This window comes from Xenopus laevis, chromosome 2S (genome assembly GCF_017654675.1).
Source record: "Xenopus laevis strain J_2021 chromosome 2S, Xenopus_laevis_v10.1, whole genome shotgun sequence".
NCBI lineage: Eukaryota > Metazoa > Chordata > Amphibia > Anura > Pipidae > Xenopus > Xenopus laevis.
Window position 1 is genome coordinate 24,277,402 of NC_054374.1, and position 23,200 is coordinate 24,300,601.

The 23,200-nt window shown below is 38.3% G+C and overlaps 1 protein-coding gene across 1 annotated transcript; it reads left to right on the forward strand.

Annotated features, from left to right (window-relative positions):
• The first annotated feature begins 4,408 nt into the window (after positions 1–4,408).
• LOC108709263 (B- and T-lymphocyte attenuator) lies at positions 4,409–11,410 on the forward strand. The gene is made up of 6 exons (XM_018248950.2): positions 4,409–4,681; positions 7,675–8,001; positions 8,088–8,126; positions 9,088–9,237; positions 9,550–9,587; positions 10,476–11,410. The coding sequence occupies exons 1-6, from the start codon at positions 4,603–4,605 to the stop codon at positions 10,761–10,763; spliced, it is 921 nt and encodes a 306-aa protein (XP_018104439.1). The 5' UTR covers positions 4,409–4,602; the 3' UTR covers positions 10,764–11,410.
• Positions 11,411–23,200: the final 11,790 nt, after the last annotated feature.

Here is a 23,200-nt window from a genome sequence, read left to right on the forward strand (position 1 = left end):
CAAAACTGAACTGCATACTCCAGATGAGGCCTTACCAGGGACCTATAAAGAGGCATAATTATGTTTTCATCATTTGAGTTAATGCCCTTTTTAATACAAGACACAACTTTATTTGCTTTAGTGGCCACAGAACCACACTAATGTACCCTGGGATGAATACCATCCGGTCCCGGACCTTTGTTTTTCTGAACATGCTCTAGTCTCTTTTGAATTTCCTCATGTGTGAACCTTGAAATCTGCTGATGAACTGCCCGGGCCTAGGGCGGCAAAAAATAGGGGCGGCATGCCGCCCAGCCGCATTGTGGGGACGTGTGCGTCCCCATTCAATGACACCAGCTGCGCCGGCGCTTTTTCGCCGGCGCCCTGGGAAGGGGAAGTGTAGGCGGACGCTAGGACCGTGCGGCCACCTGGTCGGACCGCGCGGCCTAGGGGCGGCCGGGAAACAAATCCGGCGCTGACGACACCTTCCAAATATTTGGGGTGGAGCAAAATGGGACAGTTTGCTCAAACTCAATTTTTTGGGCAGAGCATAATGGGCCTGTTTCACTCATCTCTACTCTTGAGATTAAAAAAAAAAAAAAGCATTGCCTTTGTTTGCTAACGATGTACATGGTTTCGGATTGTAATTATCTTTCTTCTAGTGGGGGGAGATAAATAAATAAATAAATAAATAAAACCAGAAAATGAACAGGGGTCAGACGGAACAGGAAATTACTTACTTGGAAAAACAAGATTGTTCATTGAAGCAAAAAAGATGGCCCTGTTTATTGGGTTGTTTTTCTGATTGTCTTAAAATCCCTCCTCGTTTTAGAGTAGTTATAAAGCTCACTTAGCAGATGTCAGGTGACTTGCTCTGGCAGTTTCCCCTTGCATTTACCTGGTACACCTATTTCTGTCTGAAATTGAAAAACACTTAAGCAAATTCACAATTTCAAAGTTATGTTATTTATGAAATAATTTCTAATGGCTAAAATTCAAATTCAATTGAATAATCTCGACCCAAAAACTGGAATCAGATTAGAGTTTTTCAAATAGGAATCGAGTTTTCCTCCGAAAAAAAATTACTTTGCCCATCAAATATTTTTGACACTCGTCATTTTCTTTGACACGTGACAATTTTTTTTGATGGGCAACATTTTTTTCTTTGGCTCATCATTACTACTTAACATAAATAGTTCAAGGGACCATTGATTTGAACTTGGCCTTCAAATTTGAGTTGGTGCTTTTAAATTTGAATTTGTGAGTTCTGACCACAAAAATATGTTAAAGTTCTAATTCGAATTTACCATTCAAACCTTAGTAAATCTGCCCCTTAACCTTCTATATTCTTCTTAAGTTTGTTCTTTGTATTATACTATTTTTTTTATCAGTTTTATTCACAATGTGCTATATTTAGTTTTTGTACGTTCTTTTTGTGAATCTATATTTAAAGTCATCATCTTCCTGGCTCCCACAGGCCTAAATAAAACACAATATCATCAGTTCTATCTAGCGCTAATTTTGGAGAGAGTATTAACTCCTGGGTGTCAGATACTCTGGTGGCCTTAGGAGGTCCAGTTCAACTCTCACAGCAGCTCCTCAAACAGTAAAATTTTATCTACTTACAATGTCATTATACTTCCCCAAAATTCTTAGTTTTTCAATTAAAAAAAATGTTATTTTAGGGATGGAGGTTTTTTACTTAACTATATCAATATTTGTTCGATTTCCTCTAGCAGTAAGGTCAGTAAGTGAATTATTCAAGAAAGCAAACATTTTTCAAGAGAAGAGCTGGTTCTTGGTAAAGCCAAGGAAAAGCAGAAGAATAATTTTCGAAAAGGCAAAATTTAGCGAAACGCATTGAAGTCATTAAGCGTCAAAATAATTCAAAATTGTATTTACAAATGGCCACTGATTATTAATGTGCCAAAAAACTGTATTGGATGTTCATTATGTACAGTTACTTATCACGTTTATGAGGAATCAGTCGTTTTATTCTGGGAGTATTAATAGCATGAGAGTAGGCTCTTATAATTATTGTTCGTGAATAACCTCTGTCATCATCATTTATTTTTATAGCGCCAACAAGTTACACAGTGCTTTACATTAGATTATAACCAACAGGGAACAAATGGCAAATAACAACAAGGGTTTACAGAGTGCAGTCCGAGTAGAGGGCCCAACTCACAAGAGTTTACAAACTAAAGGTTTCAATTGAGACATAAGGATTTTAGTAATACATTTGTGATTCATGATACATTTATGACTGATTAATTAAGATACATTGATAAGCTTCCCTAAATAGGTGAGTATTCAAGGAGCTTTGAAAGCTTGGAAAGAAGAAGTAAGTCTGACAGCTTGAGGCAGAGAGTTTCAGAGAAAAGCAGAAGCCTGAGAGAAGTCTTGTAGACGAGAATGGGCTAAAGTGATGAGAGGAGAAGAGAGGGAAGGTCAGAAGCAAAGCGAAAGTTGAGTTTAGGAGAGATCAGAGATGAAATATAGGGAGTGGCTTCATTGTTGAAGGAGAAACAACCCCCTTATTAAAAAAAAACCCTACCCCCCCCTAAACAACATAGACCCTCCTCCCCTCCAGCCTAGCTACTACCTCGGGCAAATGGCCATAACTTTTTACTTACCCCTCGGTGCAGATTCAGGGATTGGAGTTCATGGCAGCCATCTTCCGGGTCTTCGGTAATCTGACAACGAGACCGGCATGGCGGTACATGCGCAGTTGGAGCAATTTTCTGGTTTGCAATGACTACGCATGTGCCAAAATTTACGGAAATTGTGAAGACACAAAGACCCAGAAGATGGCTGCCGTGAACTCAGATCCCTGAATCTGCACCGATGGGTAAGTAAAAAGTTAGGGTAGGGGCATTTGCCCGGGGTAGCAGCTAGGCTGGGGGGGAGGAGGGAGGGGTAGGATTTTTTTTAATAAAGGGTTTGTTTCTCCTTTAAGGGCTTTGAGTGTAAGTGTGAGTGGTCTGAATTTGATTCTAGAAGAGATTGGGAGCCAGCGAAGGGACATGCATATGGGAGTAGCCGATGTTGAGGGGTGAGATAGATGAATGAGCCAAGCAGCAGCATTTAGGACAGATTGGAGTTGTGAAAGGCGACATGTTGGAATACCTGCGAGGATCAAGTTGCAGTAATCAAGGCGGAAGATAATAAGAGACTGAACAAGTGTTTTGGTTGTATCTGAACTGAGATATGGTCGTATTCGGGCAATGTTGCGCAGCTAAATATGACAAGATGTTGCAAGTGTTTGGATGTGTGTTGAAAAAGACAGATGTGAGTCTAGTATAACTGCTAGACAATCAGTGTGATCAAATGAAAGGTGTTGTTATAAACTGTGAGATCTGAGGGACAGGGGAAGATCTTGGAGGAAATATAATAAGTTCTGTTTTTGAAAGATTCAGTTTCAGGTGGTGCTTTGACATCCAGGAGGAGACAGCAGAGAGACAGTCTGTAACTTGGGAAAGGACAGAAGGAGAGAGGTCGGGTGGGTGTCATTAGCAATTCCTGAGCTCTTTCGTCTCAGATGCAGGAACTCGCCAACTAGTTTACCTCTTATGGTGGACATGGGGTGGTGGCTTTGGAAATGTAATATAAAATTAATTGCAGTGGTATTGCGAAATAAATCGGTAGATATAGATCCACCAGGACTAATATATAATGTAACAACACCATTAAAATGATTATTAGTGATGAGGGAATTTTTTCGCCAGGCACAGACTTGCGGCAGATTTTTGCCCTTCTCCATTTCTCCATTGGGTGTTTTTTCTTATCATGACAATTTTGTCTTGGCCATTTTTTTTGTCAAGGTGAATTTTTCCACAGCAAATTTTTGCTGTAGTTGCCTATGAGTAAGTGCCCATTTTGCACGAAACGCATTAGGCTACACATTTCCTAATAAAGATTTTTTAATTTTTATAATTGCTTTGGCTATTTCATTACTACTATTGGGTCTCTTCTATTTAATTTGGAATTTTGGAAGGGAGAGTCAGAAGGTTGATGATGAGGGACCAGCACCACAAGCAGGCCTGCCTTGTGCTACAAAGGCTTGATAAATGCTGGAACTACCCCACCAAAACCCCTGATTCCTAACAGCAGCAGCCAGGTACTTGTCCTCACTACCTGTCCAACATCTGAATGACACAATAATGGGGGGACAGGTAAGGGGTGGAAGGCTGGTCACCAAATAAAACACTTTCTAGTAAATGTACAGAAATTAAATACAAGGTGTCAAGAGCAGGAAGCTGAGTTGAATTGAGTTGTTTGGATGCACCAGATCAAGTTCAGGGTGTTGGTGGGTGACGTGGGAGAGTTATGAAAGGCTCGGCTTGGTTGCGCTTGCAGCTCTGAGAAGGCAGAAGTAGAATTTTATGTGCAGAACTGAGTTTAGGAAATGAAAAAACCAACCTCCCAAACCACACAGAAGCTCACTTGGGTGTAGTAGCAGTGAGATACTTGTGTAAGCTCTGAGCAGCTGCTTCACTGAGTCTCCTCTCACTGGAATGAGGGCGCTCGGCTTTTGCATGGGCTCTCCATACAATATCTGAGTGTACCCACAAAGCCAGCCATGATTATCTACAGCACTACTGAAGTATCACAGGGAAAACCATGAAGGAGATGAATATCTCACTAAACCGACTGCTACTCAGGGTCTCTGCCACCATGCTGTTGGTCTCTTATGCGAGTGGTGAGTAAAGCAAATTTACCCTTTTCATCTCATGAAAATTTGGAGTCAGTTTTGGCTGCAAACAATGCAGTTGAACGATGGAGGCTAGGATGAGCATCTTGGCTACATCTCTTGTAGGAAAGGCACTAAATGATTGTGTTAAAGCATATTAAAACATCTTGGCTACATCTCTTGTAGAAAAGGCACTAAACGATTGCGTTAAAGAATAATAAAACACCTAATGTAGGAAACAACTAATGTAACCCGTTGTCTTATAAGCTGCTGCATAAGTTGTTTTTTTTTCTGAGAAGTTATTTGCTTTTAAAGGATAAGTAAACCTTTAAAATTTTACATTCATTATTTTAAAGATTTACTTATCCTTTAAACAATTCAATGTTTAGGGACAATAAATCTTATATATATGCATTCTGTTACCACATTGTCACAAGTAATGGTGCTATCCATGGATAGTTTGGTTTTTGTAGAACAATCCAATCCTGCCTTCAAGGGCTACTAAAATCATTAATACAGGTATCCATTATCTGGAAACCTGTTAGCCAGAAAGCCCCAAATGATGGCAAGGTCTTCTCCCATAGAGTCCATTTTAGCCATAAAACCCAAATTTCTAAGATTGATTTCCTTTTTCTCTGGTATAATAAAACAGTACCTTGTACGCGATCCCAACTAAGATATGATTAATCCTTATTGGAAGCAAAACCAGCCTATTGGGTTTTATTTAATGTTTACATGATTTTCTAGTAGACTAAAGGTATGAAGATCCAAATTACGGAAACATCCATTATATGAAAAAAAAAAACAGGTCCTGAGCATTCTGGATAACAGGTCCCATACCTGAATTACTTCCTGGTCCATCAACAGCTACAGTTAGAGTAACCCATCTTTATTAAGGATCTTGAATCCAATCCAAGTGTTTTTCAGGACATGATTTGAGTGTTTATTTATTTGAAATGTTCCTGTGCTTTAAAAGCCAAAGTGTTTCCTCAATGAACCACACTGTGAACTGTTCTTAGGCCAGCGTAGGTGGTGCAGTTCTAGTAAGCACTTGGCTGTGACCCAATAAACAGAAAACCATATTGGTCCTTTGTTCTTGTGGTTTTTAAGTTACACTTTCTGGTTTATTTATTCCCTTTCAGTGAGAGAGAAGCAAATTAATCTGTTTACAAATATAGTAAAGGAAATTCAGATGATTAAATCATTTATATAATTATGGGGAAGCCTCAGACTCTGTATTAGAAATTTCCCATATTATATTGCTAAAAGGTTCTATGACAAGCAGTCACTCAATTATTAATGGAAATGCCATTTAAAATTACATTTTAATATGATGTAGACATTAGTTAACTGATAAACTGGTAGACTGTCAAGGTTGGGGTTGTTTTCTCTGGAAAAAAGGCACTTTGCGAGGGGACATGATTACACTTTACAAGGACATTAGAGGACATTACAGACAAATAGCAGGGGACCTTTTTACCCATAAAGAGGATCACCGTACCAGAGGCCTCCCCTTCAGACTAGAGGAAAAGAACTTTCAGTTGAAGCAGAGTAGGTGGTTCTAGAATTTCCAGCCTGAGAGCCTTTCTGAATGCTGGAAAGAATTCTTTAATGTCCAGAATGAAACTGTATAAAACATATTAAAAATGATGACTTGAGCAAGCAAAGTGATACATACATTAATGTTTACCTAAAACCACCCACATTGGCCACATTTTTTCTTATTTCAGAGCCATCACTCAGACGCCCAACACTTATATACCATGTCTGAAGACTACCAGTATTTTGTTCCATACCCTTTTCAACATAAAACATATTAAAAATGATGACTTGAGCAAGCAAAGTGATACATACATTAATGTTTACCTAAAACCACCCACAGTGGCCACATTTTTTCTTATTTCAGAGCCATCACTCAGACGCCCAACACGTATATACCAAGTCTGAAGACTACCAGTATTTTGTTCCATACCCTTTTCAACTCTTTCACCTTTCTTTTCCTTTATTGTTCACCAGTGATGGACTTTCATTTTCCAAATACCAATGTGCCCATAGTTGTCTCCCTCCATCAAGGGCCAATGTATGGGCGCTCTCACTACCCATTATATAAAGAGTTGTTTGGAGAACTCTGATAACTTTAATTTTCTTGACAGCCATGATTACTATTGCAAAATGTATGTATGTATGTATAACTTTATTTGTAAAGCACTGTTAAGGAGCCGCAGAGCTGTACAGTGCATAAACGTACAATATATATAAAAGTATACATGGGGGAGACATATCACATAATAAATATATACAGAATCATAGGACAAAGAGCTTAAGTGCTATGTGGTAAGAGACATACTGGGAAGGAGGTCCCTGCCACATAGAGCTTACAGTCTAAGTAATTGGAGATTAAAAAAAGTGCACAAGGTAAGGCATAGTCAGTAGGGACAGCACTAGGCTAATGTTCTAGTGCTCCAAAAGGTAGGCTCTTAGTTTTTTCTTGAAGAGATTAAGAGAGGATTCCTTACAGAGAAAGAGATTAAGAGAAGATTCCTTACAGAGAAATCTACCTGTATCCCCATTTCACACATTAAGGGGGTTATTTACTCAGGTAAGAGGTTGTTTTCCAAGCAGAAGAACATCAGAGCAGCCTCTTTCTTTCTCCTGACAACTTCCTTGACTACTTGGTGGTCAGACTGGTGGGAAACTGACCAGTAGGTGGCGCTGTTGTACCAAAATGAATTCATATTAACAGTCCATGTATGCCTTAATATCTTTAAAAATAAATAAATAATGAATGTAAATGACAAAAGTGCTTAGTACAGCACTCTCATCAATTTTTCTTGCTGCTCTGATTTAAAATATGGAAGCCGTATGACATTGCACTTATAGCCCAATCAGGGGGTCACCTGACCCCTCTACCTTCACAAAAGGATACTTGGATAGTATACAGAGCTTTCTTATATATTTATCACGAATATGCAAATTTATGTTTTCAATTTTGTTTTTTTCAGGAAATGAATGTGAATTCAACATAATGGTTGAAAAAAATAAAAATTATCGGAAAGTTATTGACCAATCCCTTGCAGTGGAATGTCCAGTCAATCTCTGCAGTATAGACTTACCTCTAGTGACTTGGTGCAAAATCAATGGAAACAGCTGCCAGCCTATAACTGCAGGACCAAGAGTGAATTTAACATGGGCGAGTAAGAGAGAGAATCATGCTGTTCATTCACTAACATTCGTATCTGCAGAACTGCACGACACTGGGTTCTATCGCTGTAGTGCAACCAATGAAAAAAATCAAATAGTTGGATTTACAATTACAGTAAATATTTCTGGTGAGTCTGAAAGTTTTCAAAATTAAATAATGAAATGTTGAAACAGTTATTTCAGGACTTTAGTCTCTTGTTTTATAATTTTATAGAAACCGATGAGACTTTAAAAGACAATTTTACAACAACCGGTAAGTACAAGTACTGCCCTGAAAGGAAATGATACCGACTGTATATTTTCTTGGTACGGAGTTTGGAAATCAACAAAATTAGTCTTCTGCTTGTTCGTTCTATTGTTCACTGATTGGGTGGTACCAGAATGCATAAGGGGCCATAAGTGATAATGGTATCTTTCTGATGGCTTAAAGGGTAAGTAAACCTTTAAAATAAGTGAATGTAAAATTGATGAGGGTGCTATTCTAAGAGCTTTTGCAATGTACATTCATTATTTATTTTGTTTTTATTCCAAGATATTAAGGGATACATGTACTGTTAATATGAATGAATTGTGTTATAAAATCCCACCTGCTGGTCAGTTTCTGACCAGTCAGGCCACCAATTAGTCAAGGAAGTTGTCAGGAGAAAGAGGCTGCTCTGATGTTCTTCTGCTTAGGAAAGGCTTGAGAAAGATTTCTAATGTTTTTCCTAAGCAGAAAAACATTCGTTTTTCCTACCAACCCAACCAAAATCTGGGTGTACAGATATAGGATGCATTTAAAGAGGGAACAGTCTAGTATTTTTGGGGTTTACCAGTAAGTGGGTTAGATATGAATTGTATTGGAAGGTTGTTCTGGTGCAACTGGCTGTGGTCAGAGTGGGTCTAAGCCTAGAGCCGGGCCAGGCCAGTCAGGCAACCTAGGCAACCTGGCCAGTCACAAATAGGCCCATGCGCATACAAATGAATAGGTGCAAGTGGACAGTCCCTTGTGGCCAGGCAGAGAAGAAAGAGGTGCCCGGACTAAGGGTAGGAGGCAGAGAAGGTACATGCCTGTTGCCCCTCCAGTTTTGTGCCCTATGCAAGTGCCTACTCTGTCTACCCCTAGTTCCGGTCCTGTCTAAGCCACTAGCTAAGATATCCTTATTTGTAAACTGCTTTGTTTGAAATAAAGTTAATATCTTCTTTTTTTCCATTAATAAATTGTTGTCTTTCAGTTAGTACAATCCAAGGACCAATCAATAGATCCCTGGAGCACAATTATAGGCGAGAATGGCTCTATCTATTTGTATGGCCAACCTTGGCCTCTCTCTGCCTTATCATCATGGTCAGCTCTGTCCTCATATACTGCCTGAGGGGAAGGAAAGGTACATCTTGTCTGTCTTGTCACAAATATATGTCTTTCTCCACAGTATTGTTGTACAACTGCACTGTGCTTTCACACATGCAAACATAAAAAGAATGTTCCGTGCACATAAGTTATACTGTACCACAAAACTGTCAGTTAAATCCTCTGCCAGTAAAGGATAATAATATGGCGTGTGGTTTGCCATGTTTTCTACAGCTGGGCTGACAAACCTGTGGGACTCTGGTTATTCAACTTATATTATTGTTGTGCTCTGTAGTTGTGCTCATAATGCACTTACCTGTCTACTAAACTTTCCTCCCTTTATTCACAGCAAAACACAGAAGACAAAGGCCCCCAACAGATAAAAAGGTGCAGTATATCATATTGGTTTCTGCACACTAATACCATGTACATTTCTGTAGTAGTAACATCTGTATAATTACACCCTAGGGCTGCCCCTTCTTCACCTCTGGGGTCCACACCAGTTGATGTGGGCCTAATGGAAACCCGAATGGGTGAAAGCCTTTTTGATGTTCTGGATATTCGTAGAACTATATCTGTTATCCCAATGTTTCTATTTAACAGTAACCTTGTTATGAGCTAAGGGGCCCAGCCTGAAGGCCAGTTAGGGGGAGATTTGGGGTGAGTGCTTATTTGTGCCCTGGGTACCCCTGGAACCATAGCAGGGTGACTGTTACCCCCAATGTTTCTATATATATGTAACCTTGTTATGAGCTAAAGGGGCCCAGTCTGAAGGCCAGTTAGGGGGAGATTTGGGGTGAGTGCTTATTTGTGCCCAGAATGCACTTGAAACTATAGCAGGATGACTGTTCCTTAACTTTACTTGCCTCCACTTCTGAATACATTGTTCATGCGTTTTTCATGCTGAAAGGCATCTCTTCCTTTGACTGAGTACGGTGACATCTTGCACACTATTACCCAGTCTTCTTGACTAGATTTAATAATGGAGGGATCACATGGTCATTGTGTCATCGCTGACCTGGCACTGCATGTCCCTTACCCTCTAACATCCTTGTATTAAGCATCTCATGAAAGTAGTTACATCCCATAAAGTTTCTGGGAAAAATACTACTCATCATGGACGTATCATCATGTATAATCATGGAAGTGGACACTGCTGAATGGAACCTGCAGACAAAGAGAAAATATATGATAGACTTTTACAAACTTGTGAACCCTTGCTCAGTTCCTTCTCATTGGTGACTGCATATTAAGATTGTTTTAAATCATTTCCAGGTCAGATTTGAAACATCTCTTGAAAACCCTCAAGATGATCAAGATCAGCCTCAAGTAGATGATAGAACCTACTACCCTCTAAATATAGTAACCTTGGAGAGAGTCACAGAAGCCACCAATGATAATGGTCCAATGCATAACAATGTGGCACCACTCTCTGAGCACTCCGAGGAGCAGGATTCCATTATTTACGTTGACTTGAATCATGATGTCAATAGAGTAAAGGCAAAACAGCAATATGTGGAAGATGGACTGATTGAATATGCTACAGTGTGCATGAGGACTTGAGTAGAGAAGATTTGGTGTGAGGGACACAAGAACAAGAACCATTACAATTAGCGAGGCGGGGTTCTTTGATTTAGTGCAATGCTAGAAATCTCCAAAATCTGTAGTGTCACTGTGCCCATTTAAAAAAATTATTGTCATTGAGGCATCCATATGTAATTTACATACATGATAGAGCCACAACTCCGTCCTCTTCATCTCATCTGCTAGTACAGCATGTACTGGCCAACATGGTTAATCAACACATGAAATTCTCAAAGCTGCCCAACTGTTGTACCAACTGGTATCCATGGTACATCATTATTAGTCAGGATTGTTGGGCTAGAATGCGTTAAATTAAAATAGTTTCATACACTGTTATTGGATGTGTAGGGCCAGATGTTCATCAGGGCATTTTCAGAAGAAGAAGATGAGCAGTTACATCTTTCTCTTTGTACAAATCCAAAGTAACGTTAAGCTAATAATACATTTTCTGGGTTTCAGGATGAATACAAGTTCTTAAATAAATCACTGTTATATATTTGCCTCAAATTCACAAAATAAATGTTTCTTGACTCCAAGATGGGCGTCATTAAGCTTTGGCATTAGTACGAGTATGGAACTTGTTATCCAGAATGCTTGGGACTTTGGGTTTTCAGGATAAGGGATCTTTCTGTTTTTTTGGATCTCCATACCTTAAGGAGATGGAAAGGCAAAAAAATAAAATCCCATTTTTACTTTTTTTTAATGAAAAAGAAATCTATCTCCACTATACTTTAATTGAAAAAATGTGTACAGTTTTTATTATAAACCTGACTGTATGCAGTGAAGCTGAAACTTCAGACGGTCCCTAACTGCTCTGCAGGGAAACAATCATACTTTCAAACAGCAGGGGAGGCCCCCCACCTTACTTCCCGGACCTCAAGCAGCTTTGTTTGTTTCCCTATAAAGCAGTCTGCGACTCTGTAGAGATTTGTATCCATAGAACCCTGCATATTCTGCATATAAGTCTTGCTGTATCAGCTTCTATGGCAAAAATTATTTGACTTGTGCTGTTTTGATAATTTATGACAATCCCTAAGCTTAACCTTCCAACTGTAGCCCAGACCACACTGACCATGTGCGTGGTCTTGGTCTTGCAAAGATGTTGTTACAAGATGACAGCCCCCTGCGGCCAACTTTGAAAACATATATCATTTGTTGAATTAGGCTTCTGGTGCAGTAAGTTCATGATTATGTTTAGTATACAAAATACAGAATTTCTAGAATTATTCTATTTCTATTCTATTATACTTTAGTTCCCCTTTAAGTCTACAAAAAAATTATTTAAACATTAATTAATCCCAATAGTCTGGTTTTGCCTCTGCTAAGGATTAATTATTTCTTAGTTGGGATCAAGCACAAGCTACTGTTTTACTATTACAGAGAAAAAGGAAATCATTTTTAAAAATCTGAATTCGTTGCTTAAAATAGAATCTATAATGCTTGTAATTCTGAGCTTTCTGGATAGCTGGTTTACAAATAATAGATCCCATGCGTATTATATTTTGGATAGGTTTTGTTTAATTTTGGATCATTTTAAACCCTGGCTTTGCAGAGGCTTCTTGGTTAGGGAGCATCTTACAGAATTATCTGAGATGTTTATTGTGCCCTTTCCTTTTTAAGGACACTTATCAATCCAGTGGCTACTTTTTGGACATATAAGAAGACAAACTGTACTGGTTGGTGTGATTTTCTCAAGCAGTATAAAACCCCCATAAGGTTGCATAGTAGCATTTGTGTTTCCAAACATTTATACATAGCCCATGTTTTCCCATTTATGTACTGTATAAAAGAATTGCTTGGATTGTTTCAAATCCCTGTGGAATATTTTATCTTTAAATTGTCGCTGCCTGATTCATCGCTATGATGATTTTCACCCGAGTGATTAATATTATTAACATGTATTTTTATAGCGCAAACATATTGCACAGTGTTGAGTTGATTTATGATGATTGTAAATGGTGCTTTCGTGTACAGGTATGGGACCTGTTATTCAGAATGCTGGGGACCTGGATAATGGATCTTTCTGTAATTTAGATCTTCATACCTTAAGTCTACTATAAAATCATATAAGCATTTCCATTAAGAATTAATTTTATCTTAGTTGGGAACAAGTACAAGGAACTGTTTTAGTAGTGCATAGAAAAATAAATAATTCATTTTTAAAACATTTGGATTGTTTGGATAAAATGGAGTCTCTGGGAGATAGCCTTTCCGTAATTCGGAGCTTTCTGGATAATGGGTTTCCGCATAACAGATCGCATACCTGTACTAATAAATTTGGGAAATGAAGCAAACCCTGTCCATACACATGTTCATTTTTGGAGCATTATAGAAGCAGTTGTTTTACTGCCCCCGCATAGTAATAAAAATATTAATATAAATCTGCTTCCATACAACATCACGCTCAAGAACAGAGCCGGAGCCAGACAGACGTGCCCTCGTTGTGATGACTATTTATATCAACGCGCAGGGGTTTATCTCAGGAAACCAGTGGCATCTGGTGCCGGCTCCTTCTTTGCTCTGCAGCGGATGTGTTGGTATCTGATGGGAATCAAACACCCTTTCAGAGAAATGAATCATATACCAATCACCACTGCCCCTAGTCTGTAGCACAGCTCAAACAATGGCACTAACGGAGCTTAAAGGGATTCTGTCTTGATGGTGTCCTTTTTATTTCTAATATACACTGAAAATAATTCCGTCTACCATGTAACATTTCATTCCTTACCCAAGAGGTGTATACTATTTTTGTAGTTGTAATATTTAGTTGTAATATTAGTGTGTAAGTGCATCTCAGGTCATTTTGCCTGGTCATGTGCTTTCAGAAAGAACCAGTGCTGCACTATGGAACTGCTTTCTGACAGTTTATTATTTCTCCTACTCAATGTTACTGAAGGAGTCACAGTGGGACATGGATTTTTACTATTGAGTGCTGTTCTTATATCTACCAGGGAGCTGTTATCTGGTTACTTTCCATTGTTCTGCTGATGGGCTGCATGGGAGGGGGTGGGGGTGTTGATGAAGGGGGGCTGATATCACTCCAATTTGCAGTGTGGCAGTAAAGAGTGACTGGAGTTTATCAGAGCACAAGTCACATGACTGGGGGCACCTGGTAAACTGATAATATGTCTAGCCCCATTTCAGATTTTAAAATTAAATATAAAAAAATCTGTTTGCTCTTTTAAAAAATGGATTCAGTGCAGAATTCTGCTGTAGCAGCACTATTAACTGATGTGTTTTGAAAAATACAAGTTTTCCTGTGACAGAATCCCTTTAACTAATCAACAAAATCAGCTCTCAAATCAATGACCAACTGCAAATTGTCTCAGCTTGCCAACATAAACATTGTCCTTAAATCTAAAGGGACACAATCACAGCAATAATTTGATGATGGGGAGGTAAGATGGGCTCACCAATAAAGAAACCAAGTGGTCTTTAAACACAACATTGGGATCTCAATGCATTCTCCTTCCATAGTCTCCTTCAGTTTCCTTGTTGAGACAATCTGCTCCAATGTATAGATTATATAGACAGGGTGGAGGAAATGTTGTGATTGATCTGGTTTCAGGGATCAAGGAGCATTTTAGAGTTGACTCCTGTAAGAAGCACAAATGGCAAGATTTCTGTGTGTACATTCAGGAGCAGAATTATCAAGGGTCGAAGTGAATTCAAGGGAATTTTTGAAGTAAAAAAATTAGAAATTTTGGATACTTCGACCATCGAATAGGATACTACGACTTTGACTTCGAATTCGATTCGAAGTAAAATCATTTGAATATTCGACCATTCGATAATCGAAGTACTGTCTCTTTAAAAAAACTTCGACTTCAATACTTTGCCAAATTAAACCTGCCGAAGTGCTATGGGGAAAAAAATGCTTCTAGAGCATTTTTCTAAGTTTTTGGAAGTCAAAGTAAAATGATTCGATCGATCACTGAAATCCTTTGAATCCTACGATTTTACTTTGACCGCAGTATACCCAAATTCGATGAAAGAAGTATTTCAATTCGATGGTCGAATTTCAAAGTATTTTTAACTTCGAAATTCGACCCTTGATAAATCTGCCCCCAAGGGATTTTTTTTCACTAAAACTAGACTTTTTCTAACTCTATATAAAAAAAAATTTGATCAAACTTCCATACACAAACTCCTTTTATTTAGCAATAATATTTTTCTCTGAAAAAATAGAGTGACAAAATCAAGGGCAAATTCAAATCGTGCCGCCCAAAAAACTCAAATAATTCAGATTATCAAACAAAAACCAACGCAAACAGCCAAAAATACTACCATTGGCCATTGACTACTACATGATTTCGACAGGTTTTAACTGGAGTATTTTCGGATTCAAATTTTTAGCAGCTTCAGAGCATAATAAATCTTGAAAAATTACAGTTTTTTTCCAATAGAAATTTGACCAGAAAAAAAATTGTTTAATAATTAGGCCCCTTATTGTTATGCCTAAAAAGTGCTCTGAGGCCAGTTTCCAAGGGGCAGGTTTATTATTATTAACATTCCAAAATTTTAGTTTTTGTGGCAAAACCTGTGGATTCTGATCAAGTTTCTGACACTCAGATCTTCAAGATTAATAAATCTTGATTTGAGAACTCAATTTGAGTTCATGAGATAAATTTGGACTGTGAATAAAAGCAGATAGGCGACACTCCGGATAAAATGAAAAGAGAATTTATTCCAACAATGGATGGATCCACATGGCCTTATGCGTTTCAGGAACAGAATCCCTTAATCATGATCCCATTTACTACAGCTGAGGCACTGGGGCCAAGCACCCGGTTCTGGAGTGGAGCAAGTGGAGGAGAAAGACCCACGGGGGGTGAGTTTGGAGCGGCTATCTATTTGATTAATTTGGACTGTGTCAGACTCATTGAAAATCAAGGGTAGAATACGATTTCACTGGGTTCATGTAACTTTTTACATTTTCAAGAAATGTTTAATTTAAAAGCACTCGTTTGAGTTTCTGAGTTTAAAAAAATTGAAAATTCATATTTTAATGAATCTACCTCTAAGGGCCTGTTCATTAGCATTCAAATTTGTAATTTTTTTCTCTACAAATTCATGTTTTTTTATTTCTGTAAAAACTCCAATACAAAAATTCACCAATTAAAAGCATTCGAGATCCTACATTAGTCAATAAGAGCTGCGTGATCCTATTGGACCATTTTCTTAGCCATTCGGACTTTTAAAAGTTTTCTGATTTTCTCTACTAATGGTCTGGGGAAACTCAAATGTTTAGATATTTTTGTATTTTTAGTGCATCGTCCAGGTATTATTTTCATTTCTGCTTTTTAAGTTTGTATTTTTTAATACATTACATTGCATTTGTGATTTTAGAGAAAATGAGTTTCTCTAAATAGCGGGAGAAAAAGGAAAAGTGGGATAGCATGTGGAAGCTCCAAAGTGATGGGGTCCCTAGATAAAGGCAGTAAATAAACTTCTTTAGCCCAACCTGCAATAAGATGAGGTGGAGTAGCAAATAGACTATATAACGTAAAACCCAATAAATGAAACCTGGAAAATTTAAGGGGCAGTGGATTTCGGTAGTAGGGGGTTTAGCTTTACAAGATAGAGCCATGTCAAAGTCACAGGGGCCCTAATACCAGCCCTTAGAGTGGGTCGCTTCTATATACTTGATATACAATAATCTCTGGGGGTACAGGTATGGAATCCATTATCCGGAAGCCCACTATCCAGAAAGCCTCCCATAGACTACATTTTATCCAAATAATTAAATTATGGTGACCTCTATTTTTACCCTTTTGGTTGAGGCTGAAAAGGAGATCAAACAGTCCAAACTGGCACAGTTATATGGGTTCCTCTCTAGGGAACTGTAGTGAACTCTGTTTTCACCCATTGCTAAATATGCCCCTATCTCCCAAAGACACTTCAGTATATTAGTATCACGTGAGTGTTAACGTGTCACCGGCCGAGCTGGAAAGGTTTTATGGCTCAGAAATGTTGCAGAGAAGAAGAATTTTGCTTTGCTATTTGCAATTTGCTCTCTTGGGATTAAATATTAATGAGTGAGGTTAAAGTTCCCATGATGCGTTGTTGTTCTAATCCCAGGCACATGCTAAGTATAGGCATTGGGTCCCTTATAATTATATTAAATACACATAGGGTCTCATTTACACAGTTCAGGGCAAGGTGGAACTGGAGAAAACTATGCAATTTTTATCCTTGGGTGCTGGACTGTACACTCCAGAAGGTTGTTCTCTGCACCTTTTGATGGATCTACCCATGGGTGTAACTACAGAGGAAGCATACCCTGCAGTATAGGTATAGGGGCCCCATAAGGCCCAAATAATGCTCAATTTCAACATATATTGGTAAAAAAGGACAACCTCTGGATATGTTGGGGGCCCTAAAATTAATTTGCTGTGGGGCCTAGTAACATCTAGTTACGCCATCATCTACCTGTAGCCTAGAGAGATACCGTCAAACGATACCTGCAATTGGTATTTCCCTGTACTAAGCACCATAATAGTGACCCACGTTTCCATACTACAGGCCTCATTTATAAATGCCCTGGATGCAATACAGGTATGGGATCTGTTATCTGGAAACCTGTTGTCCAGAAACTCTGAATTACGGAAATGCTGCCGCCCATAGACTACATTGTAATCAAATAATCCAAATTTCTAAAAATGATTTCCTTTTTCTCTGTAATAATAAAACAGTAGCTTGTACTTGATCCCAACTAAGATATCATTATTCCTTATTGGAAGCAAAACCAGCCTATTGGGCTTATTAAATGTTTACATGATTTTCTAGTAGACTTAAGGTATGAAGATCCAAATTACAGAAAAATCTGTTATCCAGAAACCCCCCAGGTCCAGAGCATTCTGGATAACAGGTCCTATACCTGTATTTGTGACTGGGATTCACCCCAGACCTTTTTAGATGGCAAGCGCTAGAAGTGCCAATGTGCTGACCCCGGTACCGGCATCTTATTATAACTAGAAGGGTCATTTTCTTACACAAGTCCAGTGAGCAAAGGGCAATTTTGGATGCAATTTTCCATTTTTGTAAACCCAGAATGCAGTGTTTTCCCTGTGCAAGAGTGCTTGCATTTTGTCACATATCAGACAAATTTACAGTTTGCTATTAAGACTCAAATTTTCCCATTGTTTAAATTAAAACAAAGTCACCCTAACTCCCATCCACAAATTTTTTAAATTTATTAAAAAAAAAAAAAAAGGATCAAAAAAGTCAGTTCGGGGAAAAAATCTCGACAAAATCGAGCGTCAAATTGAATTATGCGACTTTTCCGATTCGCCGCCTGAGAAACTTGAAGGCAAGAAACATCTTCAAATTGTAAAAGGGACATGTGCCGTTGACTTTGGCATGATTTTGACAGGTTTTAGCTGCAGTATTTTTGGATTCTGATTTTGGAGCATAATAAATCTTGAAAAATTTAAAGTTTTTTTTTCCCTTTAAAAGTTTGAGTTTTCTCCCTAAAAAACTCAACCAGAAAAAATTGAGGCTTCATAAATAGACCCTTTAAAGTTACCAGGAGTGACATTTGTAGCGCAAGGAGTGGTTTTGGGTGCAAGTATTGCATCAATTCATGCAAGCACAGGTGCAAACATTTCTACTGGTCTAATAACCCATAGCAATGGTTAAAGGGGTTCACCTTTCAGTTAACTTCTAGTATGTTACAGAATGGCTAATTTTAAGCAACTTTTTAATTGGTTTTTGTGTTTTTTTAAACTTTTTTTTAATTATTTGTCTTCTTCTGCAGACTCCAGTTTTAACTCGAGGTTACTGACCCCATCTAAAAAACAGATGCTCTGTAAGGCATTTAATGTAAATGCTCCTTTTTATTACTCCTCTTTCTACTCGGGCCTCTCCTATTCATATTCCTGTCTCTTATTCAAATCAATGTATGGTTGCTAGGGTAATTTGGTCCCTAGCAACCTGATTGCTGAAATTGCAAACTGGAAAGTTGCTGAATAAAAAGTTAAATAACTCAAAAAACACAAATAATAAAAAATCGAATTGTGATAGAATATCCCTCTCTACTCTCTAATTCAGGGATCCCCAACCTTTTGAACCCGTGAGCAACATTCAGAAGTAAAAGGAGTTGGGAAGCAACACAAGCATGAAACATTTTCTTGGGGTGCCAAATAAATGCTGTGATTGGCCATTTGGTTCCCCTATGTGGATTGTCAACCTACATTGAGGCTCTGTTTGGCAGTACACCTGGTTTTTATACAACCAAAACTTGCCTCTAAGTCTGGAATTCAAAAATAAGCACCTGCTTTGAGGCCACTGGGAGCAATATCTAAGGGGTTGGAGAGCAACATGTTGCTCACGAGCTACTGGTTGGGGATCACTGCAAAGTGGAACAACCCCTATAATATAATGAGGTTCTGCAGTGAGAAGACATGAGCCCTGGGGGATGGTTAGGAAGGTTCTGAATAACAAATGAGGAGACAAGAGAAGAGCAGGAGGAATAACCTTGTGTATGAGTCACTGCTGCTTTTACAATAAATCATTCCTCTGCATGAGACTCCCAGCACCTTCCCCGCACACCCCCTCCTGATATTCACAAAAGAAGAAAGAGAAAGTTATAATATTGAGAACTCCCCGGAACTCCCCGCATGCCTGTGTCACTGGGTGACCTTTGCAGTGAAAGTTTTTTATTTTGTAAATATTTCCTTCTTTAATCGGTTCTTGAAACTCTGACGTAATGACGAGTTTAACTTTTCCCAAGGGACCTGTTATCTTATATTGTTACAATTACTTATTTGCTTATCTATATTGCTTATCTAGATACATTTAAATTGTCACAAATGTATCTTATCTTCTATTGTGGCTGTTCTGGGCTCTCTGCCAATTAAGTTAGAAACTTTGTTTCTTTTTCTGGCTGTTCAGAAAAACGGGACTTTCCAGTACAAATGAGGGACTGCAGGCTGAGCTATCAAAAGAGGGACTGTCCCTCTAAAAACGGGACAGTTGGGAGGTACGTTACAATAAAATGTACCCCAAGTGGGGCTCAGACTCTTATTAAAGGGATGAGCCTTGACTGTGTGGGAAGCAGAGGCTGGGGTAGGAAACTGTTAATAGGTGAGGAGGTGAAGGAGGAGGGGAAAGGAAGTGGAAAGTTATGGGGAAAGCACTCTGGTTTAGAGAGTACAGGTATTGGATCCATTATCCGGAAACCTGTTATCCAGAAAGCTCCAAATTACGGAAAGGCCATCTCCTATAGGCTCCATTTTATCCAAATAACCCAAACTATTAAAAATTATTTTCTCTGTAATAATAAAACAGTAGCTTGTACTTGATCCCAACTAAGATATAATTAATCCTTATTGGAAGCAAAACCAGACTATTGGGTTTATTTAATGTTTCCATGATTTTCTAACATACTTAAGCTATAAAGATCCAAATTACGGAAAGGTCTGTTATCTGGAAAGCCCCAGTTCCTGAGCATTCATTCCTAATGCACCACTCTCAGTTTATAGAGTCCAGATTTCCCAATAAATGTCATGCTCTTGAAATAAACAAAAAAATAAGATTTTTCTCAATAAATGGAACGTTGCCTGTTGTGCTGAATGATCCCAAGTGGAGATACATTATCTAATTACGAATGTTAACTGGCTCATGCTGCCTCCTTGTGGCCTTAAAGGAACAGTTCAGTATACAAATATAACTGGGTAAATAGATAGGCTTGGCAAAATAAAAAATGTTTCTAATATACAGTAGTTAGTTAGCCAAACATGTCATCCATAAAGGCTGGAGTGACTGGATGTCTAGCATAACAGAACAGAGCACTACTTCCTGCTTTGCAGCTCTCTTGCTTTCCACTTAATGATTACCAGTCAGTAACCAATCAGTGACTTGAGGGGGGGCACATGGGTTATAACCATGAATCTGAGCTGAATGCTGAAGATCAATTGCAAACTCACTGAACAGTTATGTCCCATGTGGCCCCCCTTTGAGTCACTGACTAACTACTCGGAGTTAAAGAGCTGAAAAGCAGGAAGTAGTGTTCTGGCTAGAATGTTACACATCCAGCCTTTATACATTACATTTTTGTCTACCTATATTAGAAACATTTTTTATTTTGCACATACTATCTATTTACCTATCTTTTTATATATTTACACTGAACTGTTTCTGTAATAACAATTTAATTAATAGGGAATTAGGGGAATATTTTTCACGAAAATGTAGGGACTCTGATGGGGGGGGCATTTCCAAAGCATTCATCTACTTGTGCACTAACAATAGTATTACTATTGCTCATGACAGGGTTGGACTTGGCCGTCCGGACAACGGGAAAAAACCCGATGGGCACTGGCTGTTTTGGGCCAGACCTGCTCCTTGCACTGCCGTAACTGCTATCTATCATCTATCTATACATTTATAATCTATCTATCGATCTATCTATCATCTATCTATCTATCTATCTATCCATTTATCATCTATCTATTCATTTATCATCTATCTATCTATCTATCATCTATCTATCTATCTATCCATTAATCTATCTATTCATTTATCATCTATCTATCTATCTATCTATCTATCTATCTATCTATCTATCTATCCATTTATCATCTATCTATTCATTTATCATCTATCTATCTATCATCTATCTATCTATCTATCTATCTATCTATCTATCTATCTATCTATTATCTATCTATCTATCTATCTATCTATCTATCTATCTATCTATCTATCTATCATCTATCTATCTATCATCTATCAATTTGAGCTTAGTGACTTGTACTTCAAGTCTCATTGAAAGTGTAAAAGATACACTATACCCCATCATTTTTCATTTACTGGTAAGTATTTCAGACCACTCTGGGCTCCATGGCCGGTATAAAGACACTGGTGTATTTACGGTATATGGTCACAATACTCCTTTGGTGAACATCCTTATATGTTACAACAGGGGGCCCACTATTCCTAACATATAAATTTAGTTATTTTCCTTATTTTATTCAGATTTTCTCTTGTGACAAATCTTGCCATTTTAGGGAGTGTGTCAAGAATGGAAACATTTTCCCACAGGCGAGTCACTTCTTTCTTGCCAAAGGTTATACCCATAATCATTTGTTGGCTTATGTCCTACAATATCAATTTTTTTCCAAAGTCTTTGCTAATATTTTCCCTCTCGTAGGCCTTTGATTTTTCTTATAACTCCAGCTCAGGAGGCAGGACAAGAACATTTCCTTTTATCTTATCTATTCGGTATTAGCCATGCGTGAGTTTGTCTTCCTTAGCCGGATACATTCTCACATTATCAGATGTTATTTCTGGTTATTCAGAACTGATGCTTTGTAAACAAAAGTATTCTTTCACTTGGCCCATTGCTCTTCTACCTTCTAGAATGAATATGGGGAAAATAATGGGCAATGGTGCATTTCTATAGCCTTTATCTACTTCTAATAAATAGCGACTGTTGTTACTACTGCTCATGAAAAAGGGGTCTTAAAGTGATAATATCCTCTTTTTTAATCACATCCTAACCAAAATGAACTTGCTACAGGCTCATTAGTTTTGGCTTTCACACAAAAAGATGCAACATTTCCAGTGAAGTCTCCAGCGGCTACAGTTTGGCACATAAGAACCATTAGGATATGTCCTTCTTTGGATTTTCTTACTTAAAATAACATTGCGACCAGTTCTTGGAATGTGCCGGTCCCTCTCCAAATACAGTCCAATTCAAAGAAACAGGTTTAGCAGGTTTTGGCAAAAAATATATACACCCTTGTTGCACGTACCTCCTGTGCTCCTGCCCAGGCACCAGTAACTCAGTATTGCAAAAAATGAATGGAAGACGCTGGGGTAACAGAACTGCCCGAAACATGTAGTGGTTGTGATACACTCCGAATAAAGGAAGATTTGCAGCAGAGTTCTATTACCCCAGCGACCTCTCCAAATACAGTCCTTTTATTTGCTACAGTACAGCAAATAGGTAGAGAACAAGGAAAGTACAAGAGAAGAAAGAAGAAACAAGAGCCTACACATTTTTAAAGGAGAACTAAAGCTTAACTAAAGAAGTAGCTAGAAATAGTGTACATTATGTTTTGTACTTCGGTACCAGCTCAAGGCAATCACAGCCCTTTAGCAGCAAAGATCTGTGTCTCCAAAGATGCCCCAGTAGCTTCCCATCTTCTTTTCTGTTTATTTACTGCACATGCTCTGTGCTGCTGTCACTTACTGATCTTAGGGACCCACTCACAATACACAGTACACATAGAATAGAAATGTCACACTATAAGGCTGATTAGTAATTAATACAGATAATTACTACATGGCAGCACAGAAACCAGTGCAATTAGCATCAGAATTTAATAATCAGCCCTGTAGCATCAGCTTATATTACAGACTATCCTCATTTTCTGCTGGATAATTAGTGACGACCCCTAAGCTTAGCT